At 48.9% G+C, this 27,133-nt stretch overlaps 1 protein-coding gene across 3 annotated transcripts in view; it reads left to right on the plus strand.

Moving 5' to 3' along the window:
- The window catches only part of ZFHX3 (zinc finger homeobox 3), a 250,381-nt gene that overhangs the window by 188,488 nt on the left and 34,760 nt on the right, over nt 1-27,133 (plus strand). For all 3 annotated transcript variants that reach the window (XM_069550253.1, XM_069550255.1, XM_069550254.1), the window contains one exon: nt 18,849-18,956. In XM_069550253.1, coding sequence (XP_069406354.1) covers nt 18,849-18,956 — 108 coding nt within the window. The remainder of the gene's footprint in view (nt 1-18,848; nt 18,957-27,133) is intronic.

Genomic DNA, 27,133 nt, shown 5'->3' on the forward strand with positions numbered 1-27,133 from the left:
GTGGGCTCCAGGCAGGGTCATGGGCTGTGGTGAAGGAGCCCGAGACCCTGGAAGGTTTGCTCCCGGTGGAGCAAGATAGGAAGACCTGGAGTGCTGAGAGCCTTGGCTGAGCAGAGAAGGCAGATGGGGCCCTTGCTGGGCCCCAGGCTGGGCGCAGCTGTGCCCGCCTCGTCCCCATACCTACTGGGCGGAGAGTGGGCCACACTTATCTCTTCCTACTCCTTTGGCTGTAGAGCTTTCCCACGCGAGCCTCTCAGGGGCTGTTAGGGGCGTAATGGAATGACTGCACTCCCGGGTCACTCCAGTCCCAGCTGGGCACACGCTCCCCAGGGACACCCCTTGTCAGTGGCTCACACGCACGGCCCTGTGCTCCTGGAGGGCGGGCTGTGGCCTCTTCTGGGAACCATGGACGAGTGGTGAAGCAATTAACATCCCCCCCCCCCCCAACCCCAGCCCCTGCCTCCGTGTTTCACTAGGAAGAAACATTTTGCTAGAAGAAAGAAAGAAGGAAAAACAGATGATTTGAAGCTGTGCCTTTTCCCCTCTACCCCCACCTTGGTTTTTTGAAATGACATCAGTGGCTTGTTTGCCAAGCATAACCTGGCAGCCTGGCGGCTCTGCCTGACTGCCTGAGATTTCTGGGGACCGTGCAGCTCGCCAGCTCCAGCCGTGGCAGCGTGCCAAGGTGACGTTCCGTGACTAAGCAGAAACGAGGGAGAGGGAGAGAGGGAGAAAGAAGGTATGTGTGGCTGGGGAGCCGGGGGAGAGAGTGGTCCAGGGCTGGGTTGGCGTGGGGAGATGTAGAGGCACGTGCGGGGGCATCCGATCAGGAGGGCGGGTGTCGGGGGAGCGCACTGGCAGGGACTGTCCCTGTGGCCCTGGGTGGAGGCAGCGGGGAGGGGAGGGCAACAGCCACACATGCAGCCTGGGTGGTGGCCAGAGGGGTCTGACTTCAGAGGGAAGCGAATGAGCCAAAGCGAAGGTGACAGCCCCAAGGGCCTGGAACTGCTGAGGAGGAGGCTTAGGGAAGGTCTTCTCGGCATCAGGCCGATACTCCTCCGCGGAGTTTCCTCTGCATTGTTAGGTATTGACCCTCCAAGACCCCTTGTGGATTCCCTAATTGAAAATTAATACTAGATCAATGCCATGGGCAATTTGCATATTGATCATAAACAACTTTGAAGGCAGCGAGTGTGCTGCAGATCAATAGGGCCCCTGAACAGGCTGCAGAGGGAGCGCCTCCCAGTACAATGCACTCCGAGAGGTTAATGATTCAGGAAGTTCCTCAGCACTCAGCGCGGGAGCAGCCCCCACACCACACAGCGGCGTTGGCCAGAGCAATTAGTCGGGACCTGGGCCGCCCCCCCAGCCCCAAGCCACCCGGTCCCCAGCAGACGGGAAGATGGCTGAGCTGGTGCGAGACAAGGGCTGGCCACGAGTGTTTTTATGGTTGCCTTTTTTGGTGATGGATGAAGTCTTGGGGCAGTTTATTCTGGGAAGCGTACTGTAAAAGGCAGCAGCCAAGTGAAGGCTCCAAGTCATTCTTCCGGCCCCTTCCCCAAAACACAGTTCTCCCCAAGACTTGAACAGAATGACCTGAGGAGGGGGCTCTCTTTGCCCAGCGTCCTCCTCCGTCTTCCCATTCCTGGAAGCCTGAGTTAGTGCTCGCTTGCGGCAGTGATGCACTCGGCCCCATTTTGCATCCGTCCCGTTCGCCTCCCAGTTTCTGGCTTTGGGCTCCTCGCCCATTACTTACCTCTGTCCCCTGCCTCGTGTCTCCTTGTCCTGCTCTGGCATCAGGTCTTGCCTTTCTGGTCTGTCCTGGGGTGCCCCGTGGGTCCCCAGCAGGCCTGGAGGGTGCTCCTCCAGGTGGGCCCCCGTCACCTGTCCCGTTTGCTTCTTTTGTTTTCCTCTCTTCTCCCTCTGGCCCATGTCCGGCTCCTCTTGTCTCCTGGCCGTGGAAGCAAAGTGTGGATGGCTATCCTGTGGGTGCTGGGGACCCCCTATTAGCATTCACAGCAAAGCTCAGAACGCTTGAGAGCCCGACTACTGATTCTCTCTTCGCGCTCCCAGGGTACTTTGAGAAGGCTGGTCTGAGGATCGGGGCCAAAGGCAACCTGCAAAGACGGCTGATGGCTGTTTGCCTGTACCTGGCTACCTGGCTCCAGCCCCTAGACAGTGGAGGGTGGTGGTGCGGGTGGTGGTCACTAGGGGGAGACACCTCCTATAGAGAGTGAGTGGAGCAGACTTTCTTCCACAACAGCCCTGCTCCCACCCCTCACCCCAGCCCCCCAAATTCATCTGGTACTGAGAAAAGCTAGCATTATAATAGCAGCCCTGTCAAGGTGACAGAGCTTTCAATGGCTATTAAGTTTGCAAAATGCATCGAAATTCATGGCGGTGAAGGGGCAACAATGGTTTCAGAGAAGGGGCATGCCGAATGGCGGGTGTCAAATTTCCAGGCTGGCACTGCAGCCCTTCTGAGCCTTGAGCCCTTCACCCAGTGCTGTTCTTCACCTGCGCAGGGAGGTGCTTTGGCCCACGCTGGTGTGGTGGGTACCCTGGTGTACGGCTGTTGGGCCCGTCCTCGTGCTGCCACATCAAGGGATGGTGGGTGTTCCCTTTCTCTTTGTGGCACTGCCTCACCACAAGGCCAGCTCCTCCCCACTCCCCAGGAAAGGAAAGGCTCAAGGAGATTTTATCTCTGTCTTCATTTCTGTATTATATATACACATCTGCTGGGAATCCCTCTCAGGGCAGCCGTCAAGCTGTATAGATGGTCCACAGGTGCACAGCCCTCTGCTCTGCTGAAGGGGATGAGCGAGGGCCCAGGCCACCCTAGATTCGACCCAGCAAGCAAGACAGCTAGTCCAGGGGCTTATCTGCCCAGAGGGAGGGGTACCGAGGGGGGCGCGGCTGTGCACTGATTTACACACGAGTACCTCATGTGTTCGCAGTGCCTGTGGTCTTGTTCGCAGCTGTGTTCAGTGCCCAGAACAGGTGCTCTGTGGATGTGTGGTGGGTCGGGGGGTGGGCAGATGGTGCAAGTACAAGGTAGCTTCTTCAGGGAAGCCCAGTTAGTCTCAGCTCTGTGACCTTTGCCAGGTCTCCCACCTCACTGAGCCTCAGTTCCCTCATCTGGGAAATGGGGGTAGTGATCATACCTGCTTTGGTTGAGAAATGACTGTCCCACGACCATTATGATTATTGTTAGATAATAACGACAAGCATGTGGGAGCTTTCAGAGGTGGCTGCTGTTGGTTTCCACGCTCAGGCTCTTTGCAGTGAAGGGTTTTATCCAGGCAGCAGAATAGGAAAGCAGCAGGCATGCTGTGCTGGTCAGTCCCACTGGGCTAGCCCCTTCCTCCTCCTCCTTGCAGTCAGGGCCCTTGTGATTAGGTCACAGATGTCATCCTGGCCAAGGGCTCCTGGGGCAGGATGGGGTGACCTGACATGGAGGCTGGGAGCCCACGGGTGGGATGGGTGGAGGGTCAGGGGAGACTGGAGGGCCCACATCAAATAGACTTGGGGCCAGGTGTGGCTGCAGCCCCACAGCCTGGTGGCAGGTGCCGGGCCGTCCCCGTGCATGTGATTCCTTCATTACGGGGCCTTTCATTGACTCGGCCGCACTGTGCTGATGAACTGAGTCTGGGGACAAGAGCACATAATTGACGGAAATAAATTCCCATCACAGGCCTGGCTGCAGCCAGAAGTGAGTGTCCACCTGTGTGTGTGTGTGTGTGTGCACGTGCGTGTATTGGGGTGGGCGGGCAGGTGTTCACTTTCTTCCCTGGATGCACCTCCCCTGCCCTCCTTCCCTTCCAGAACCTTCCCGGCACTGCCTGTGGGCCCAGGGAGTGGCCCTGCCTCTGTGTCCCCTGCTTGGAGCCTCTTGCGTCCTGTGCCGCAGCCATTACATCACCCTGAGGGACGCGAGCCTGCGGGGCGGGCTGAGGGGGTGCGCCTGTTCACACACCTATCCTTTCGTGCTGAGGGGGTGCGCCTGTTCACACACCTATCCTTTCGTTCAATCCATCTCCCTTCGTCCGTTTGTTTGTTCACCTTCAGTGCTGTCTGCGCTCTCTGCTTAGATCTCCGTGAAGACAGCGAGCAGGGAGCTATGGGGCTGCCCTTGTTAATTGAAATCGCATTTCATTCATCTGGGAAATGAGGCAGAGGCGGGGGCGGGGCGCTTTTCCACTGGCAGCTGATTCGACAGGAGGCCAGGCTTGAAGATAAGCAGCCCACGAACACACAGCACATCTCGGGGAAGAATTTGGGAACTAGAGCCATTTGCCTAAAACTAAACGAAAAACCACATAACCAGCCACATGGTTTTAACTACCACCACAAAAAGAAAAAGTCCTACTGTAATGCATTTTCTCAAAACCAGGAAATTAGTGGTTCAGGTCACCAGGGCATCTGAAGCTGGTCATTACTAATCAGTTGTTTACAGCAAAGAGATATTTCTTCGTCTCCCCCAGTGTTTTCTGGGCCTTCAAAAGCGTTTCCTGGAATCCTGAGTGAAGTCGGTGTGTGTGCTGGAGACTGGTGATGCGCTGGGGTGGCTGGTTGCCTCAGTGACGAAGAAGCTCGGGTGGCGTGAAGGCGGAGCAGAGAGAAATGGAGGGCCCTCACTTGACACCCTCTGACCTCAGCCGGTGGAGCTGAATACTGGAGAGCCAGGACTGAAATTGCAGTCACTTTAGATTATTTGGAGTGAGGAGAGGCAGGGAAAAAGGGTCTGTTGACTACAGGAAGCTGAATTCTTCCTCTGCTGAAAAGCTTATTAGTGGAAGGGGAAAAAGCAATTACTTGGCTTTTGCTAGTTCTCTCTGGCAGGGATCTGGGGCCGCGGTGGCCCCTTGGCCCTCCCCCTGGAGCCAGAGACTCTCAGCCGGGTGCCCACCCTGAGCCATTTTGGGACAGTGCTTCTGGGATCCCCCTCTTCCAGAAAGAGCATGGGGTGGGGGACAGAGAGAAGGAGAGGGAAGATGAATGAATGGGAGGAGACAGAGAGAGGCAGGCTCGTCTGGTCTTTAACATGTTTTTCTTTAGGTACCATGTTGCCACTGACAAGAAGTTAACGGGACAATCTGCTTAGAAACATGGATACTTGTGTTCTTAGGGGCTGGTTTGTGGTTCATTTTGGTTAGGGTGAGACCATTTTATCCATGCTGTGTCTTTTGTCTCATCATTTAAAGGACAACTGGAAGTCACTTGAACCACTGTGATACCATATTAGAATCTATTTTCCTCAGCGTCGCAGCTTTAATTGAGGAAGGTTCCTAAGGAGCAGGCTGCCCATGCCTCCTCATGCTTGGCTTTGAAAGTGGCATCATGACCGCTTGTCCCCTCTGTGGCTGGTGCCCCTAGGCCTCACTTGGAGACCCTCGTTGGGCTGCCTCACTGAGTGGTCTCGGAGCCCTTCCTTTCTCCAGGTCCTGGTCTCCTAGTTTGTAGAACTGAGGTGCTGCAGCTCCTCCAGATCCCTCCAAGCAAAGGCAGGTCCTTCTGATGACCGGGTTGCTGCAAACGCCATTATTTTTCTTTCCTGAACCTGTTTTTACCGTGTTCATGATTTTATGCCTTCTCTTGTTTGGACTCCCTACCTATCTTATATTTTACACATTTACATTTATATCCTTTTAGAATTTCTAAAGCACAGATATTTCTTATTTAACCACCTTAATGGTATTGAAATAAATTTTACATGCTGGATTTTTTTAGTCCATTGACCCGTTTGTCTTTCTTGCTTTTGTCTCCGTTCTCCCGCTTGTTTCTCTCTAAGGCCCGGTTTCCAGTCATTTCCCTTCTCCTAGAACAGCTCCTGTGCTTTCCAGCCTGCCCCCAAAGGATTTCAGTAGTTGAGTCAGTTCATAGACTCTTTTCAGAAATTGATTTTTTTTCCTTCCGTAATATGTATTTAATTTTAAGATATACTCCCACCTAGGTAATTTTTAAAATTCATTCATTTTTAATTGGAGGATAACTGGTTTATAATGTTGTGATGATTTTTGCTGTGCATCAACATGGATCACCACAGGTGTACACAGGTCCCTTCCCTCCTGAGCCTCCCTCCCACCTCCCTTCCCATCCCACCCCTCTGGTTGCCACAGAGCACCTATTTGCGCTCCCTGAATCACACAGCAGATTCCCACTGACTGTCTGTTTTACATATGGTATACATGTATTTGTTTCCATAGTACTCTCTCCGTTCATCCCACCCCGTGTCCAAAAGTCTGTTCTCTATGTCTGCATCTCCATTCCTACCCTGCAAATAGGGTTATCAGTACCAGCTTTATAGATTTCATATATATGTGTTAATATATGATATTTGTTTCTCTGACATTACTGTACTCTGTACAGTAGGCTCTAGGTTCATCCACCTCATTAGAACTGACACAAAATGCGTTCCTTTTAATGGCTGAGTAATATTCCATTGTATATATGCACCGCAGTTTCTTTATCTGTTTATCTGTTGATGGACATCTAGGTTGCTTCCACGTCCTAGCTGTCATAGTGCTGCAGTGAACATTGGTTACCTAGGTTATTTACTTTTTACCTTTCTCATTGGGTACTAAGTCCTCCTCTTCACTCTTCCTCCTCTCTGTGTTTAAAGATGTTGCTCCCTAAGTGAAGAATCATTTGATTTTTCTTCCTAATCATCAGACCATCTAATCTTTAATATTGTACTGCTTTTTGACTACTTTTCATTCACACCTTTGACTGGTTTTTACTACTTTATACTTACAGAATGAAGCAAACATTTTTTTCTTGGTGAGAGTTCCTTTCCTTATTGGCTCTGCATAGGATCCGTAATTCACTTAAAAAAAAATTATCCACGTCTGAATGTTTGGGTAGGAGTCTAACTTAAACATTTCCCCTTCTGGTACTTTCTCCAGTTGCAGAGTGCACACAGAAGAGCTTAAACCTCCAGAATCGTTTCTTCAAAATGTGACTGTGGGCTGCAGACTCTATCCCGACTGCCCAGAGACTGTCTGTCACAGAGTCGTGCTTTCTGTCTGGGTCCTTGCTGACGTTCTCATGGCATGGCAGCATTTGAATTCTCTTTGAATTCGTGGTTTAGTTGCTTACAAATGTCCCCACCATTAAAGGGAATGGTATGAGTCTAGAATTTAAGTTCTTTGTTTGCCTTAATGACCATAACTGTGTGTCTTTGTGCCTTGAGATATATTGCTGTATAAACTTGGGGGTGTGCTTGGGTGCCTTGCTTTTTAAAGGATACCAGCCTGTTCTTAGGTCTAAGAAACATCTAATGGGAAGTAAAGCTGAATAGATGCTCACAGGGTCCTAAGGCTGAGACTAAAATACAATTAGTACCTCTGGCAGATTCCTGGTTGGGTTGCTGTAGCTAAAATCACTGTGAGAAGGCAGGGGTGTGTGTGTGTGGGGGGGGGGGGTGGGTGGTTGTCAAACCCTAGAAAAGGACCATTTCATTGTATAGGATCCAGATTTTAAAAATATGAAGTCTTTGAATTCAGCCATTGGCATACCTTTGGAAGTTTCTCAAAAGGAGGAAGAAGATCAAGAATTTTCTTTTTCGCTTTGGACACAAAAGAACTGTACAAGGTGCATGTCAAAAATGCATGATGATGCATTAATCCTAGTGTGGCTGGCTAATACAGTGTTTACGAATTTTGCTTGTATGTTCATGAGTTAGATTTGTCTGCAGTTTTCCCCCGTAATGCCTTTGTCAAGTTTTGTCATAAACATTATGCTGGCATAATAAAATAGCAAGCTTTAAAAAAAAAATGACCACAATTTAGCAGTTCCATCTGCTTTTTCTCCCGTTAATGCAGGAAAGCTCTTGAACATAAATCTCTGGGTTTTCCCTTCACCTCGCTTCCCGCTTCACTTTGCAGTTTCCTAGGAGATGTTAACTCAAACACGTTGCTTCTGTCACCCAGTTGTCTCAGACTGAAGTGCGTTTGGGGGCTTGATGGTTTTGGGGGGCCGGCCCAGGTTTGGACTCTCCACGTGGAGGCGCACCACTCGATATCTCGAGCGTGACTGTAAGTGCTCACAGCAGAGACAGGCTCTTCACCGCTTGCACCAGGCCGTGAGCCTGCGGTAGGCATCCGGGGATCCCCAGCGTGAAAGGAGGGCTGAAGCTGTCCTGAGCCATCACTGGCTTCATCCGCGTTTCTAAGGCTGCATTCTGGGACATGCCAGGCCATTACATACACAGTGACCTTTGCACAGCTTGGGTCTGGCCAAAAGAGGGCAGGGCGAGCCAGTGCTTTTCTGGACACAGCATTGTCTGAAGTTGGCCTGATGTCTGTTTCCCAGATTTGGTTTGGAAAGTGTAAGCCTTTGTTTGTGCTTTGTTTTTATGAATCAGCTGGTTTTCCCAGCTGTGCATATAAGTGGCTTATGATCATGCAAAATGAAGCTCATTGACAGTCAGCCCCTCACACCGCCCTCCACAGACAAGCATAGACTAATATTTCTGTGTACGCCCTGTGCTTCACAGGGCAGAACTCTTTCCTTACTAGGCTGAGCCCCTTCGGATGGCATGGACATCAGAGTGAAACCACAAAGGGGCTGGAGACTCAGGTCCTTCATTTGTGTGTCCTGTGGCTCCAGCCCCTGGCGTCACTGTTTCTTTTCGGTCGACTGCTGTTTGTTTTGGGGCCAGAAACAAACGTTCCCCTGTGCTGCGTTTGGTTTGCTTTGTCGCGTGCCCAGGCCCCCATATTCCCTCTTTTCCTTCAGCATTGTCCAGTTCTGTCTTCCCCCACCGGAAGGCCTCTGGTCTGCATGGTCACCCCCCACCCGCTTCCTTCATTCCCGTACAGATTGCGTCCATCAGCGATGGCATTCCCGTCATGGGAGCCCTCCCACAAGGTTCACTCATACCCATTAGGTTCTAATCACCATCATCTAATATCACTTCTGGTACATCCTGTTCATTTCCCATACACCTTCATTTGTATATGGATACTTAAGTACATTTATAGGCCTGCCTTGATTTTTTTTAATCTATATAATTCCAACATTTTTTTCGTGTAAAAATAAATAAAGTAGGAAGCACATCATATATATGTACATACATTTTTTTTTTTACATTAAACATAAGATCTCTCTCTGACAAGCCTAGTCAGTTTTGACTCAGAAGGTGATACCAGCCTTCTTTAATGGAAACTGTTCATTTTTTCTTTTTTTTATTTACATGCTTTCTATCACTCATGTGTGTTTATCCATCTTGTCTTCACCCTCCAACCATGGGAGCCTGGCAGTGTTTACTTCAAACAGGGTGTTATTGAAAGACAGATGCTTGAAGGGACTGCTCAGGCCTCACACCTGGAATGCTAAAAAGCTTTCAGGCAGATCAGCTGGGTTGAAAAATGTCCCTTTCCATGGGGGAGGGGAATGGGTGAGGGGGATACCCCACCTGAGAGCTTCCCTTCCGCAGCCTCGTGGTCGTGACCCCCCCCCACCCCGCCCCGCTTCTGACTTACATCCGCACCCTCAGAGGATGCTTTCAAATCCACAAAATGGTTTATTCTGAAGAGTGAGCCTGAGGGGCCCTTTTTCCTCCATCAGGACCCTCCTCCCCTCCTGCTCACCCTGGCTTTTCTCACCTTTGCCTATCAAAGATTCTGCCTGTAAGATGGGGCCGTTCACTCTCCATCCTCTTTCTCAGTAGTAGTCCACTGAGTTAGAATCATTCTTCTTCTCCATGACTTTGTTTTTAATGGAAGGAGGGGAAAACCACCCTTCTTGGTTTCAAGGACCTTTCTATTTTGCTTGCCCCCTTCTTTCCAGAACATTCCAGTTTGGTGCGAGGTTAAACTGTGCAAAATACTGTTTGAAAGAAGGGAGAGAAAGAGAAAAAGCGTTGTCAAAATGCATTTGTTAGATCACATTTTAAACGAAGTACAATTGAAGGTAGTTTTTGTCCAACGAAAGGAAAAACCCCTGCAAATGCGCTGAGCTCCCAGAGAGCGCGCCTCCTTTGTCGTCGCCCTGACATTGAAGTGTAATTTTTCATGGTTATTTGGACTGGAAAATGGTGGTGGGGAGGGAAGAGGAGAGATGGGCTTGCGATTATTTCCCATAAATGACAACACAATCACATCACGCTCCGCTACAAACATGCTCGGGGAGTTTGCCTTTTTTACATTTCGTGTGTGGAAGTAGCAGCAGCAACCAGGGCTCTGTAGAAACCCAAGGGGATTAATCCCCCTGAACCTGGTGTTCCTCACAGTTCTGGCATGGAGCTGGGTTTCTGGTTTAGTGTGGGTTCCCCAACCAAGTCAGGGCCAGGTTTGGTATTTTAAAACCCAGAATGCACATCTTTCAGTATTTAAAAAGGAAAAAAAAAAATCTTCCCAGGAACAGCCACCAGGCAAGTCAGCAACACGTTCGTTCCGGCGCGCTTTGTCACCGCACGCCGCTTTCATCCTTTCTGCGTTTCCGCAGGGGGCAGCCCAGGTGCTTTGGCTGAGAACACAGATAAATGGAGCCGGTTGCAATCCTGGCTCTAGGCGTTTCCTCCCTTTTTCTCCTCTCGTGACCCCCACCCACCCCCTTAATTCCAGTGAGGTTTTGACAAACTGTTCAAATGACCGAATGGCCTGGCCCGGAAGTGGGGAACTGGCAGGACCCTGGCGGGTGACGGTGCTGCGTGTGCAGCCCAGGGCGGGCGGTGTGCTCCAGGCCCAGAGATGCCCCTCGTGTACACGCTCACGATGGATGCAAAGCACGCTGGCGTGGGGCTCCCCCAGGCGAGCCTTCGGGGCCTCACCCTCTGCAGCAGGGGCCGTGGCCCCTTCGTGTCCACACTCACGTTGGAGGTGAAGCACGTGGGCGCAGGGCTCCCCCAGGCGAGCCTTCGGGACCTCACCTTCTCCGGCAAAGGCTGTGCACACAGGCTGCAGCTTCCCAGGCTCCCTCAGGCTGCCCAAGCCCCATTTTTCTTGTTTCTATAAACAGTGGCAAGATCTTCAAATATACAAAAGCATAAATGGTCTCTATTCTCCAATTAGTCATTTTAATAATACCCGGCATTGCCTTCAGTGTTGACTCTTGCAGCCTGGTGCCAAAGCCAGGGGTGGTGGGGCAGGAGCGGGAGAGAGGGGCCTGGCCGAGGGGGCCGCTTGCTTCCTCACCACTGGTGTGCCTGGGTTTAGTGGATTTTCCTGCAGAGCGTCTCCCGGGCCCGTGTTGAGGTTGCTGGGCCTCCACCGCCTTGCAGGCTCAGTCCAGAGACTGGGCCCTGCGGCCCCCAGTATACTTGGTGAATGAACCCAGCAATGAAAAAAGTTCTTGTGGGAAAATGATCACTGAAAGGAAAAGAATATGTCAGTGGAGGGCAGGAGTGGGTCTAATCTTCTCCATGTCCTCTGTTCCTCTCCTTCTCACATCCTCTTATCTCTCAGAGGACCGGAACTTGTTTTTATAAACGTCATCTTCAGAGGACAGTTGCATTTAAAACAGCTAGTTAGCACTTTGGTCAGTTTTTTTTTTTTTTTTTTTCCTCCCCTTAAGCTCCTTGGAGTGGGAAGATACTGTGGCTTACTGGCGACCCTTCACTCCAGCAGGTTGAGAAGGGTCTTCAGCAAGATGGCCTGGCCGGCAGAGAGCTTAGATGGGGGTGAGATGGGAAAGGACAAGGGTGACCTGGAGGGGGCTACACACACCCCCTCCACCTGTCCCGTGCTGTGTGCTCCAGACTTGGGCAGGCTGGGAGGCAGGAGGTCTGCGTGAGAGAACGTACTTTTCACCAAACACCTTAGTCTCTGTTAGCGCCCTGGAGTTCTCCTGTCTCTGGAAAAGAAATGGCAACATACCCTTTATGCATCCAGATCCTGGATGCATAAAACAGCACGCCAGTCTTGGGGCCCCCGCCTGCTTCCCTTTCCTACCTTCATCCTTCATCCCTATAAGGATTCCCACCTGAACTGTCACAGTCGCTCAGAATGTTTCACTCACCAGCTTTGATTTAGACCATGGACCCTTCCTCTTGTGATTTGACTTCTTCAAGTAATCTCTACCCTGTTAAGTTGTAGGAAACAGAATGGCCAAAGTTTACCAACATTAAAAATAATATTCAGATGGATTACCCACAGAGGACCTCCAGGGAGGTGTGGAAGTTCCCTCTTTTGTGGGCAGAGTGAGAATGTGCAGTCACCTCCACCACGATGCTAGGTCTAAGGACTGGGGTGTTAGAAGAACAGTTTGCATTGTGGTAGGCAGAAAGCAACCTGATTTAAGGGAAATTTTCTGGGGCTGTGGTATTGTCACTTAGAAGACCTAATTGCTTGAACTACCTCTCAGGCCGTTTGCAACCATGTCATCAGGGCTAGAAAGATCCCATGGACTAAAACCACAGCATCAGCATTTGAAAAAGCGTGTTTGTGGACGTTGTGGAGTAGAATATCGCATCCTGAGTCTGGGAGTCACTGTGCGTTTGAGGCGTAGCCCAGGGCACACGGAGTGTCACCTACTGTAGGACCTGAGGTCACTGTTCAATGGGATCGCACTTGCCAAAGTGTCAAGAGGGAGAATGGCTCAGTTAGCCACCCACCTCTCCCTCTACGGCCTAGAGAGGGTGACAAGCTAGGGGCAGCAGAGGTGTCCGTCCATCAGCATTGCAGGTCACATCCTGTTACAAGTTATTCTTGCAGCAGAATTTTAATGCACTGGATATTATTCAAAATAAGCAGTCTAGACCTTAGCCGTCATCTTTCGTATTGTAGGATCTGATTTGACCTCTGTCTGCAAAATAAAGCGTGCATACTTTTGTAGAATATGACCAGCCGTTAGAGGTTTCCTGTGGAAGCACAAGGGGCCAAGAGGGTTGGGCAAGCTGGACTGTTTGGCCCTCATTCTCCAGTTGTGCCATTTGGTCCTGCAAGAGGACAGGGGTCGGCCCAGGTGTCCTGTGGGGTGAGTCTGTAGTTACAGGTGCAAGGGGACAAGACACGGTGATGGATTCTCCTAGCCACCCACCATGGAGGCTCCAGCACAAGTGGCTGCCACCCTCTGCGTCCATCCCACTGGTCAGAGCGTGCTGGGCCTTTCCGGTCCGCTTCAGCGCTTGTCCTTGGTTAATTAGGTTGAAAATGGGGAAAGGAAAAGCTTGAACCCTATCTTCAAAGTAAGCAGATTGGTTATTTTGTTTTTCAAAGAACAGGTCCAATATACAATTAAAACTTGTTTCTGGTAACCCTCATTCCAGGAAAGACGAGCTTTTAACAAAAGGCTTTTGACAGCTGCAGGCTATTTCATTTTTTTTAATGCCGAATGAAAAATCAATACATTTTTCTGGGTTATACATATTCAGAACAGGCCTGATATTTCCATTATAATGGAAAGTGGGTGTCTGCGCATCTCGCCTGTCAGAGCTGCACTGCCGCGTTTTCCAAGCCACTGCTAAATATTTCAAACCCGATTTGATTGTGGTTCATGACAGCTAATGTTTCTCAGCTCTTGAGCCTGCCGACAGGCAAACGCACTTTAGTTCACCCCCCACCCTCAAATGTAGCTCCCCCCAAAGAAAAAGGAAAGAATAATTTCATTCTTCAGTGTATCAGTGTATTCTTTAAGTAATGTGATCGCCGGAGTTCTGGGAACAGCACCCTGGTTCTTAGGAGAATTTCCAAATTCCTATCATCAAGGCCCCATGGCAGGGCTTTGTCAGGTTTGGAGGAAGGTTTGACTTAGTCTTCCCTGATAGCTCAGTTGGTAAAGAGTCCATCTGCAATGCAGGAGACCCCGGTTTGATTCCTGGGGTGAGAGGATCCACTGGTGAAGGGATAGGCTACCCACTCCAGTATTCCTGGGCTTCCCTTGTGGCTCAGCTGGTAAAGAATTCGCCTGCAATGCGGGAGACCTGGGTTAGATCCCTGGGTTGGGAAGATCCCCTGGAGAAGGGAAAGGCTACCCACTCAAGTATTCTGGCCTGGAGAATTCCAAGGACTGTATAGTCCATAGGGTCACAAAGAGTCAGACACGACTGAGCGACTTTCACTTTGACTTAGCCCACATTATCCTGTTAAAGAATCAGGAACAGCTAAGACTAGTCTCAGGTGTTGATGGACTCCCCTTTCTGCAAGCCTGTGATTTGTACAGCACTCCCCTGGGCCCTGGTTATTTGGTGAACGGTGCCCTTTTAAAGGGTGTGTCTTGGGTGGCACACTCAGTGCATGGTGGCAGGTGCTGACTTCGTGCTGATGCCGCCTCTGTTTTTGCTTCAGCCTCGTGCTCCTTCCACAAACCAGTTTCCAAGTGGTTCATAAAATCGTTGCGAATCCACATGGGGTTGCTAGTTGGCACACGCACCTCCTTCAGAAGCAGATGTTTCCACAAATCGGGAAATCGTACAGTCATGCTCACCAACGTGATGAGTGTAATGTGTGTTGAGAGAACAGTGTGCATTTGTGGCAAGAAAGCCACCTTAATTGAAGGGGCATTTTTTGGAGCTATGGTATCATCACCTCCCCCCCACCCCCAATCTATGCTGCCCTTGGAACCCTTCCCTTTTAGAATCTGTTGATCTGCTGAAACGGGGCTTCCCTGGTGGCTCAGTGGTCAAGAATCTGCCTGTAATGCAGGTGACCAGGGTTCAGTCCCTGTGTTGGAAAGATATCTTGGAGAAGGAAATGGCAACTCACTTCAGTGTTCTTGCCTGAAGAATCCCGTGGACAGAGAAGCCTGGCAGGCTGCAGTCCACGGGGTGGCAAAGAGTCACGACTCAGCAAGTAAACAACCTTTGCTGAAAACCTCATACCTGAGGGCTCAGCCCTTAACCAGCAGACATGAGCGAGTGCTGTCTGGGAGAAGCGGTTGTACAAAGAGGTAGTGATGGAAATAGGTTTTTGAAAGGCCTTCAGCCAGTGTTTTATGTGGAAACTGAAGACGGAAGGGATGCCAGAGGACCTCACAATTATTTGAGATTTGCTTCTGTTTCCCTGAACCCTTTAACATGAAAATACACCCAAACAGGAGGGGTGCTCTGGTCTGAGGGCTGCTGTGGACTGTATCCATGAGGGTGGGCGTCCGCAAGGGGTTTGGAGGCATGGCCTCTGGAGTCTTGTGAGCAATAGACCATCTCATCTGTCTGAGACATGCAGGGCTTGCTGCTCTGGCTGGAACAGGCCAGGCACGAGGGGCAGAGATGACCTCCTCACCCAGGCGCTGGCTGTGCCCCTGAGAAAGCATTCCTGGTGTGTTCTGGTTAGGTTCTGAAATAGCGTTCAACTCTTTGGGGAGAAGATGGTTTTGATTTGTCTTTTTTTATTTGGCCTTAAAAATGGCACAGTGGCTGTTGTGTTTCTTGGGGAAGAAAAGTAACTTTGTCTTCTAAGGAAAAGACAGGATTTCCCAGATAAAACCGGATCATCGTCCATCAGGTCTTCACTTCCCACCATCTGTCAGTAGCTGACATTATAGGGGGTGGGAGGGAACCACTTCTGTAATGACCCCAGCCAGTTGCCACTGACTTAACTGTGGGGAAGAAATGCGTTCCATGAACACTTCCCCTCTGCTCTGTGCTCTGTGTGCATGTGGGTATCAAATACACATCCCTAAAGGAAGCATGGCCCACCCGGCCAGGCCCAGGGACTCAGAGCTGGACACCCTCCTGCCCCTGGCCCCCACGCGCTCCCAGTGCACGGAGCCCCAGGCCCTGCCCGTGGGTGCCCAAGGCCCGGTCTCAGTGACAAAGCTGGAGACTTTGGGGACCAACAAAACAGACCCTGTCTGCACAGCACTGTGGGGCCGAGCTGTCCAGATGAATTCATAGTTTACATCTCTGTTTTTTAATCATATCTCTACCTTTATTGGTATTCAGAGCTCACAGTTTTCTGGTTACTGTCAGCCTGGGCTTTCATCCATTTTAAAAAGCTATTTTTCCTCTTGCTGTTGATGATGATGGTATAAAGACAGATGGTGTAACTGCTTATGAATGTCCTATTTTATTTCCCCAGGACCAGACAGTTCACTTGAAGACATATATTATTTCCACATGCTCAGGTTATGCGGCCCAGACAGTGTCTGCCTCCTGCAGCTAGCTGCCCTTCCAGGGCTCGCCTTGCAGAGGGCGACACCTGTAGGTCACATGCGGAACTACAGGGAAGCGCCTACAGATTTGGGGTGTTTAACATATCAGAAATGATAATATTAAATCTAAAAACTCAGAGAGAAGAGGAAAGTGAAAGTGAAGTCACTCAGTTGTGTCTGATTCTTTGCGACCCCATGGACTGCCACGCTCCTCTGTCTGTGGGATTTTCCAGGCAGGAATACTGGAGTGGGTTACCATTTCCTTTTCCAGGGGATCTTCCTGACCCAGGGATCAAACCCGAGTCTCCTGCATTGCAGGCAGGCTCTTTACCATCTGAGCCACTAGGGAATCCCTTTCAAGAGAAGAGGACTTGATTTTTAAATCTTTAAGAAGAAAAAGAGATGCAAAAGAAATTCCTGAGCCAACCTTGGTCATTCACCCTCTCACTGGAGCTTGGTCATCGTCACTTTCTCACCCTTAGCAGGGCAGGGAGGGAAGAAAGCAGAAGCCCAAGACCAGAAGCTCATAGACCGAGGGCCTGGGACAGCCACAAAGCGCCATGTGGATTCCTTGCTTGTTGCGAGAATGATGTGCTCATTCTTCAGTCTGTCTCTGGATAGATTTGTCTGAAAAGGTTCAAAGAGCTGGGGTCAGTGCCAGAGTGACCGTGAGTTCTTAACTCTCTGCTTGGATGGCTCAGCCCACATAGCACACAGAGAGAGGCGCTGGCCTTGGGGCTGGCCTCCCAGTGGCTAAATTCCTTCCCACCTCTGCAGAGCAGCACCTCCCAACGCTGCTCATCACATCGGGATGTCCCCTGTGTGTAGGTGTCAGACTCACTCCACCTGGGGTGGTGTGTGTGTCCTAGAGAGGAGGTCATCTCTTTGCGTAATCGCATTTGATGAATGTATGGGTACTTGCAGGTATTTTGTATCACAGGATGTATTGGGGCAAATGAGTATATTTTAAGAGACTTAGCTACTTTGGGTAGGTCCAACTTAATTCTGATCGACTGAATGCTGGTATCACCTTTCAGAAATGGATTTTATAATTATAGTGCTGAACAATTTAATCAAAAGCCAAAAATATGCATTTACTATTTGGCCTGAGTTAAGATGGCACCTATAGCATGCTGTGTAACTTGTTTATTATTGCTCAGCTAACACTTTGTATGTATTTTTTTCCTCCACTAAAGGCTGTAGCGTGTTAATATGGTGCTGTATATCGGACTGACTTCAAACCATGGTTGCATGCTTTTTCTTTGTTTGAACTAGGAGTGGGCGTGGGAAGACTTGATGTTAACTTGACTGTGCAGTGAGACAGAAAGGCGACATAGAAATTATTTGCAGAAGCCTCTTAGTTGAAGAGGAAAACAAGCAGTATCTCCTCTCATGCGTGTTCCCCATGACTGACTCTTACATGCCCTCTTCGTGGTAATGAAGAAATGTTCCCCGACCTCTAGTTCCATCTTCCAGCTCTTGGTCTTTCATTGTCTTTTTGGGAAGAGTTAGGAGAATCCGGCTCTAAACAGATACTTTCTTCCTCAAGTGCTTCTTAAATCCTCTGAGGTCAGCTTACTTTGAACTCTTTTTACTCCCTTTTATGAGATGAAATTCAGACACTGTTTTCTGGAGGGTCGTTAGTGTCACACCTTGAAATGTTGAAAAGTGGAGTTGGGGCTAGAGAGACCCAGGGTGATGTCAGAATAACCCCAGGTCCGTGGGCCAACAGCCTTAGTCCCATGGATCTTGTCTGGCAGTGGTCTTGGGTGACAGATGTGGGCTTCAGTGTCTCCACATCCAGGAAGCTGTGCTCTTCAAAGTCTAACGATTTCCTCATCAACCTACTTTGGTTTGCTCACCTTATTCATTCATTTACCTGTTCTTATTGAATGTTTTAAATAATGGTCCATAGGGCCAGGAGAACAAGTGAAAGATGCCCCACTTCCTTTCCCTCAGCATCCAGAGTGTTTTACCCTCTTCATCCCCACTTTGGCAAGCGAGTGGCATTTTACTTTGTGATTAACCTCATGTTGGAAATGACCATTCTTTTTCCTTCACTGAAGTAGTGTGTGTTGAGCTGGAGAGAATTTCCTTGGTTTGTTTTAAGCCAGTGGCGGGTGAAGAATGGAATGACTTCAAACAGGAGTGTATGATTTGGATAAGGAATTGTTTCCCTTTCTCTACAGATCTAGCTTCTCGCCACTGATGCCTGGCGAACCCATCGATGTTTGTTTCCTGGACCTCTGCACACTGATGAAATCATATCACTGATATTCTGTGACTCTTCAGAATATGAATGACTGTAAAAAAAAAAAAACACAACAACAAAAAACCCACCACAATCTGGCAGGTGCTCAGGCACCACGAAGCCTTATGCAAGGTCTAGTTCAATGCCAGTTCTCAGTGTGGTCAGAGCTAGGCAAGAAGCAAGCCTGTGGCACTTTTTGCATCTGCAAGTGTTAAAGACTTGTATGTGATTTCAGAACCCAGTTGGAGTTATTTCCTCAACAGGATTGGCTTTTCAATAAGAAAAGCTCAAACGAGGTATTTGGAATCCATCTCAGAATACCGAGTGTCTGCACGTCTAGACCAAGCTGCAGTCTCCTGCCAGTGAGTGGGAAGGAAAGTTCCCACCACCGCCCCCAGACCGTGCATCCCTAGTGCGGCCAGCCTCTCGGGGCTCACTGTGTGGCTGGGGGACAGTTGTTGGCTGCCTGCGTTTTGTGGCGGGTACTTCTTTGGAGTAGCAGCCAAGAGTCCTCCATCTTCTGTCTACTTTTAGTCCTTGATGTTTTCATTTTCTTCTCTTGCAGAAGAAGCCATTGAAGATGTTGAAGGGCCCAGTGAAGCGGCTGCTGATCCCGAGGAGCTCGCTAAAGACCAGGAGAGTGGAGGCGAGAAGGACCAGAGCAAGTGGACAGGTAGCGTGTGTGGCTGCTCTCCAGCCCCCATGTTCCTCTCCTGGAGGAGGGCGGCAAACAGGCCAGGGGCAGGCGCAGCCTCGGCTCGCTCAGAACGGCTCAGCCAGTTCTCTGCGGGTGGGAAAAGGATTGTATTCTTGCTCTGTTGCAGTGGTCACCTTCCTTCTCCTATTACTTTATATTAAGGAATTTTAAAAGTTGCTTGAAATGGCCACAGAGCCAGCTTACTGATTGAGCAGGCATCCGGGTGGCTGGCGCTGTCCTGGGGCTGCTGTGTTTTGGGGTCACGTTTCCTTCACACCTCCTCCCTGTTGTTGTTTTTGCCCTTGGTGTGATTCTTCCTCCATGGAAGGTCTGGGGCCCTGTCCCACACTGCTCACAAACCGAGTGGAGGGACTTGCCACGTGGAACTTAATCAGGGTCACCCCCAAGTCTCTAAGGAGTCAGCAGTGTGGAGGGTGGGCTTCATCCTGCATTTGGGGGTCCCAGGCAGCCTCTTTGTATCCCTGGTGTCCTGCTTTGGCCCAAAGGGGAGGCAGGGGGACGTCTAAGCAAAAGCAGAGGAAATGGAAGAAGTTAGGAAAGGAAGTGCTGTTTCTGGAAAAGGTGCTGTTAGAGAAGTGGGGAGTGGCCTTCTCTCAGGATGACAGGGTTTCTGTATCGAGGGAGAGAGTTGCTGAGACTTAGAGGAAAATCTTGGTTCTTTTTTGAGGAGGAGCATATGGTTTCTGAGAAGACTTATCAGGCCAGAGACGTCTCCCAGAAACACCACCGTAATTAGAGGATGTGATGTGACAAGCCACAGAAATCATTGTATTTGGTCAACCTGGTTCTTACTGACTTCCATTATTAATATTGTAATACTTCGATTTTTTTTTCTTTTGAGAAAATATTTGCCTTCTGGAGTCCGTATTGGTTGGGCCTTTGTTACTTTTCCAGGCATGACTGTTCTTAAATCACGTTCAGTGTTGGCCTTTACTATTTAAACAAGATACAGAATCTTGGAGGGAGGCCAGGGGAGAGCAATGAAAATGACTGAAAGCTGAGCAATACCACCTGAGAAGAGGCTGAAGGAATCGGGGCTTTCAGCCTAGAAGAGAGAAGTTCGAGTGTGACAGCGTCTGGGCATCAAGGGATGTCACTGTCCTGTTCCTGGGCGGGTTTTCCCTTCCCTGCTGCACATCCTCCCCCTTTGCACTGGGCACTGTGGTATCCAGAGGCCTGTGCTCATGCTAAAGCCGAGGGCCAGGGCGAGCCCCCTAGGACGGTCTGGAAGGTAGGACCAGGGACTAGGGGATGGGCATCCACACTCGGAGGCCCTGAGCATGCGGGGAGGGTTGTCCTGTGTGCCTCCCAGGGGTCAGGATCCCAGACTCTGCTGTAATGTTCAGATGAGGTCTACACAGACTTGGCTGACACACATCTGCCCGGAGGAAGTGAGCTGGGTTAGGGGGATTTTGCAGACACAGTCTGAAGTCTTGAGTTGCCGTCCAGGCCAGTCCATCCTTTGTTTTCACAATTTGGGTGCCTGGTTTCTAATCCTGCCCCTGGGATGTTCTGGCTCAGTGACCTTGCTCCAGGCACTTTTCTGAGCCTCAGTTTTCTTCTATGAGATGGGCATTAAGAAAACCCCCTATTTCCATAGCATTGCTCTGAGGGTTACTTGAACCTGGGAAGCTTGGAACAGTGCCTGGCATAAAGTAACTCAGTATCAGGAGGGTTTTTTTTTTTTTTTTTTTTTGGTTTCATTTGTAGTTTAGTTAAATAAGATGAGGAAACCTAGCGGCATTTTCTCCTCCCATTTGAATGTAGAACTGTTGCCAGGCAGTTGTTTTGAGAAGCTGGGGGAAGTAGCATAGGATTTAGTGTGCTTGTGCAAACGGCAGGTGGTACATGCTTCCTGCATTCTGTGAGCAAAGGACCCTGAGAGAACACTGGAACCATTTGCAAAGCTCCTACTGTGTGCCAGGCAAGCACTTGGTATGAGCTTCTCTGATCCTTAGAGCAGGTTAGGGTAACCTTTGTTGAGGGCAGTTCCATTAAATCTCATTCAGAGTGACTGATGGCAGGAGGAGACAGAGGATGAGATGGCTGGATGGCATCAGCGACTCAATGGACATGCGTTTGTGCAGACTCCAGGAGATGGTGAAGGATGGGGAAGCTGGGCGTGCTGCAGTTCGTGGGGATGCAGAGTCCCCACCTAGCAACTGAACAGCAACAAACAGCAGAGTATTTGTAATTCAATAGGAGTATGCCTTCACTGGACTGGTGGACAATGCCGGGTGGTCATGAGACTATATGAAGACTGGAAATAAGCACTGAAAAGTGCCACTGTCTTTAATAAGACTCTGCTTTCTCATTCAGTCATTCAAGCAACAGGCCATACTTAATCTTTATCTCTAAGACAGAGACAGAATGAATAACTCAGAGATGCATGTTGCCAGTAGCACAGAAGTAAAGAAAGAAGGGAAAATTCTTCCGTGACTCCTGCAAACAATTCTCTCTTGACCTGAAGCTTAAAACTGTCTTTGTTGTTTGCGTGTGTAATGACAGGCTTTATTAAGGTGCGTTGGGCCAATTTGATCTTGGAATCAATACAGGTGCCAGCAGCCTCTCCTGAGCTTTCTTTGGGATCCTTAGTATTTTATAAAAAATGTCTGTTTGTTCCATTTACTCCCTAAATTGAGCTGTTCCTCTCTGATTAAATATGATGGGGAGTGCTTCCTCCCAGCAAATAAATAAGTAGCGATTTCACAATTTGTCCTGTTGATTAGTGGCTGCTCAGGATGCAGATTAGTCATATTTGAAATGGGCCTGGATAATTGGCATTTTCTCAGCTATTGATTATGTAATTCAAGGGTTTGCACAGGAACAGATAATCTTTACTAAAATTTGTTATTTTACTTAGGGATGGGACTCCTGATTTCCTTTTTGTTGTTTGGTGAGCTTCTTTCCTTGAGGAATCAGGTCTTTTACCTTGAGCGGCAGCAAGACAAGCAGAAGAGAGACTTGAATCACGGGGGCATCAATCCCACAGTCAGTGGTTGGCTCCCTACTGCGTGCCGGGCACTGAGCAGAGTCCCACTGATCCCAGTTTCCTTGAGATTATGAGCCTTGCCTTCAGGGAGTGTAACACTCCACAGGAACGCCCAGTCATCAAACAGTGTTACTGCAGATCAGCGCGGTCGCGGGGAACTTCCTGTGTCCATAAAGATGCTCTGCGTCTGCACTGTACAATACAGCAGCCACTGGCCACCTATGGCTCTTGAGTACTTGACACATAGCTAGTACCACAGAGGAGCTAGCTCAGCTTTACATTTTATTTCATTTCAATGAACTTAAATTTCAACAGCCTGTGGCTAGCAGCTAGCATATCAGCCATACAGATACTCAGGAGGAGCAAAACTAACCCTGAAAGACTGTGCCCCAGTTCTCCTAGCACCTTCTAGTTACTCCTCAGGCTATGTTAAGCTGTAACTGTGAGGCAGGCACTGGTCTCCAGCGTCACGCCCAGCCGGTGAAAGGCTCACAGGTACCCATCTCCACCGCCCTTGGGTGGCTCGTGGAGGCAGGGGGCCACGCTCAGGCCAGGGGCACGTGTGCCTTCATCTGCTGATACTGACTTGCCGTTGTTTTCTGTGTGTCCTGCCTTGTGAGGAAGTTAGGCAGCACTGCCTTATATACGTTATTTCATTTGATTCTCACCCCCTACTCTGTGAAATACAGTAGATACTGGAAGGACCCACTCCCTTGTGCCCCCTTCCACCATTTTCCAGATAAGTAAGTGGAGTCCCATGGAGCTTAGCAAGTTGCCAGAAGGCATACAGATGGTTTGGGTTTGCATATGGGCTCTTCCATATATTTCTGATATAGGGTGCTAAGTTTCCTATTCTCCTCTCCAAAAATGCTTTTTCAGTCTACCCATCTGATCCAGTTTTTACCCCCCTTCTGAGTGTAGAGAGTAACACTCACTCTTCTAAAGTGGTGCAGTGGAAAACAGCAACATGACCGCCACCTGTGCGTTCAGCTTGAGTGGGGCTGCCGGCCATGAATGTGCCTCATAGTAAGAGCGTGATGCTCAGTCTGAGAGCAGGTTGGTAGAACGGAAAGACCTCTGTAGGTTTGGAGTCAGGAAGCCCACCAGTTAGTGAATGACCTTGGCCTTTGGGAGGCTTGGATGCCTCCCCTTGAAAACACAGACAAGTGATACCCACCAGCCGGAACCTGGGTTTTATGATGGGATGTGGTGGCACATGGACAAGCCCTTGGTAAATACTTGAGAGTCACATCTACTCAAGGCAAGTGTGAAGCGCTCCTCTGGGTCCCTGGAGCATGCAGGAAGGGTCTTTGAAGCAGAGCCTAATGCACAGCCATTTCCACCATCCAACTCTGTGGTTTTCTCTTTTACAATGTGAAAGTGATCGCTTGTTCTCTTTCACCAGTGTGGATTTGAAAGTGCGTGCTGTAGACTGAAGAGCCCCCAGTGTCAGCAACTGAACAATAATTAATGCAGTGATTATCCAATCAATCATTAATTGCTATAAATTAAGTGATATACAATTAATGTGATGCTTTATCACCAATAATTAGGAGAAAAAATTGAACTCTTGGCAAAGAATCATGGCAGGATGGTTATTTAAATCTTGTAGCCGCCATGGTTTCCAGGCTTGGAGCACTAGGCTGGGTCTAGTTAAGCTAATTTGAGACAGGATGATTGGGGGTATTAGCGCTTTAAACAAACAAACAAACAAAAGATGGGGCAACAATCCAACTTAAAATGACAACATGGTAACACTTCAGAAATCCCTTACTGAAGTTCATGTTTGCATTTTTGTAACATTTGGAGTTAGAATTGTAGCTAGAGCTTTGCTCTTCAAGGGGAATGGCCTGAAGGGATTTTTATTAATTTTTTTCAATCCATGATGCTCACCTAACACACAGCAATTAGTGCAGCGGAGCATCCCTGATTTGAATCTATGGAAGATTGCTATTAAAGGGGGGTATTAATGGGCTGGCAAGGTCTGGACGGCTGTTGGGGAAAAGTGTGTTTATGGAATATGGTGCTGGCAGGCATGATTTCAATCGGATTTGACATGTTTAACATAAATGTATAGTGTACGGCTCTTGCTGCGTATGAATAATTCCTGCAGACCCACTGCCTTTCTAATTACTGAAGTTGAAAAAAAGCAGGTCAGGCACATCCTGGTGGAAATCTATTACCAGCCCTCCCCCTCTTCTCGCTGTTGTTTACAGCTTTGTATAAATAGGAATGCCATTGTGTGGGGAACTGAGTGGCTGAAATGTAATCTGTGGCAGAGAAAGGAAAGAGGCTGAAACAATACTAAAAAAAAAAAAAAAATTGAGTTCATAAAGACAAAAGGAGGTATGTGCTGAGAGGAATCGCTCTGTGCTACCAGGAGGCAGAAGCCTGGGGCTCACTGCCTTGGTTCTGCCAATGTTTAGTTATGTAACCTCTCATCTCTGGACCTCCGTTTCACGGTTTGTAAAGCAGCTGGTTTGGACTCAGTGGGTTCTTGTGTTTCTGGGATTTCTTAAAACTGTGAATGGAGGAGGGACAGTTGTACAGTGGTGTAGAATCTTGGAGAATCTTCATTTCTAAGGTCAGAATGCTCGTAATTTGCAAGGATGTTCCTGGTTTCCAGGTAGTGGAGAAAGCATGGATGAGGAGTGGATTAAGAGTCCACACGGCCTCTTAGTCTTTTTCTGTGGTAGGCCTTTCTTGGGGTTGCAGAGAGTCGGACGTGACTTTGTGACTGAGTGACAAAAACAACACTGTTGCTCTCACCTGGCCCGTCACTGGGCACGTCACACAAACTGTCAGAGCCGGTGATGACGATATCCCTGGGGGAATCTTTGGAGACTCTTGTGTCACCTCTGAGTGGATCCCCGTGTCCCAGACCTGTTGCGGGCTGGAAACCAGGCCCTTCACCACCTCTACGAAAATCATTTTGGTCTAATTCTGTGTCCTTTCAGAATCTGGTTCCATCTCTTCACCTGACCCTAAAATAAATTTGTCTTTGCAGTAGGGTACATGAGAGGGAGTGCTGGGAGCCTGGCTTGCATGGCCCTGGTGTGGTTCCCATCCTTGCCGACGGAATCCATTTTTGGTTTTACATTTCCACACGCAGATGGGAATTGTGTGACTAAGTCAGCTTTTCCCTTCCTCCACCCTTTTTTTTTTATTCCAGGCCACTTTCAGTATAACTTGAAGGCTTAAATCACTGCAGGCAGATTTCTGTCTCACAGTTGAAAACAAACCATTTGAACTATTTTTATGTTGAGAAGCAAAAATAGATACAGGGTATGGCGTATATCTGGACTTGCCTGAATTCCAGTAATTCAAAGGTCTCAGCTTTGAGAATTTATATAAAGTCATAAGAGAGAGAGACACCACATCAACTGAGCAAATACTCTTTGTGCAGATGTGGGATATGAAAAAAAAAAAGTAGTTGGAACTCACTTTCTAGAAAGGACATCATGTGCAAGCATATAACTATGGTAATGGTGTGATGAGAATTGTCAAGGCATGGTTAGAAGGCAGTGAACCTGGAGTTGAAGGAGTAGATTGTTTTCATGGCTGTAGCAAATAACTTATAGGTTTGCCTATTACTCCTGCAACTTGGCCATGTTAATCTTCCTGCTTTGTTTCAGTGTTAGGTGTTGTCCTGATAGGGGAAGCACCTCAGTTACTAGAATCATGACCATGATCTAAAAATACAAAACACACTGCAGTGCCTTTCTCAGGGGATGTCAGAGCACTTTCGTTAGGGTCTCACATTCTTCCCCATGTGCAACATTATCTTTATTTATCAGGCTAGAGAACCAAAACTCATCATTGGGAAAGTCCTGGCTGTCAGATTTGTGATCAAACGGTGATTTGCCTTCTGGGTCAGAGTATATTCCCTGGATTATAAAGCTGAAGAACCATATGACATAGGAGCGTTCCCTTAACTGTATGAAGATTGGAGAAGACTTGAAGATCCTGTTTCTCTAGTTGTCAGGCAGTATTGTCAGCTCTTTATGGTTAGGGGCACATGGCATTCATTCATATTTTTGTGTGTGTTTTGTTTTTTAAAGACATTTCTTAGTGCTGCTTTAGGTTTACAACAAAATTGAGAGGTACAGAGATTTCTGATATACCCTCTGTGCCATCTCCAATCATAGCTTCCCCCATTATCAACGTCACTCACCAGGATGCACTTTTTTTTTTAACCAATGAAGAACCTACTACACTGATCTATCCTAATAATACAGAATTCACAGTTCACCTTATGATTTACTCTTGACATACATTCTGTGGGTTTGGACATACGGCTGTCACTATAATATCCTACAGGGTGTTTTTGTTGCCCTAAAAATCTTCCGTACTCTACCTGTTCACTTGTCCCCAACCCACACATGCATTTTTATAATTTCCTAGCAAGTGCTTAATACGTCTGAATATTTCATTAACAATCAGCTGGTGAAATAGCATAACCATGAACATTTTCAAGTGCAGGTTATTTGGTTTTATGCCTTTTAGATATTAAGCCCACAGGGGGAGTAGGATTCTCCTGCGTCGATTCACAGAAAAGGTGGGTGTAGGATGCCTGTGCTTGTCCTCAAAGCCAGGCCTCTGTCCTCACCCTGGGGTTCCATGGCTGTCCGTGCACCTGTATTATTCCCTAGAGATGCTTCTGAAGATGAAACCCATCGTAACAAATGTTTGTACTCTCACCATGTGCTTGGCTCTGGTGGGCTTCATGTGCCTCATCTCTCCTCCTGGCCTCCCGGAAGCCCTGTGATTGGACACTGTCCTCTCACCGTCAGATGTGGAACTGGAAGTCCACTGTAGTCAGTTGAAATGCCCAAGTTCACACAGCAGGACTCCAGCCAGGTCGTAGCAGCCCTGCAGACCGTGAGCTCTGTTCCTTAGCAGGGGGGCTGGTGCCTTTGTGTAAAGAAAACTTGGCCGGGGAAGACAAGAGTTCTCAAGGAGTACCCCCAGGTGCCCTCGAGCCGTCTGCCCCACCCCTTCACACACCTTGTCCCTTCTGGGCCCTTGGAGGCTGTGCATAAACTGAGCTGGGGGACATGGTGGGGAGTGAGAAGCAGTGTTCAGTGTGGGCTCCCCCGCCCCTGCTGTACAAACTCCAGGGGGCGACATCTCCAGGCTG

The sequence above is a fragment of the Ovis canadensis genome, chromosome 14 (assembly GCF_042477335.2).
Source record: "Ovis canadensis isolate MfBH-ARS-UI-01 breed Bighorn chromosome 14, ARS-UI_OviCan_v2, whole genome shotgun sequence".
In the NCBI taxonomy this organism is placed as follows: Eukaryota; Metazoa; Chordata; class Mammalia; order Artiodactyla; family Bovidae; genus Ovis; species Ovis canadensis.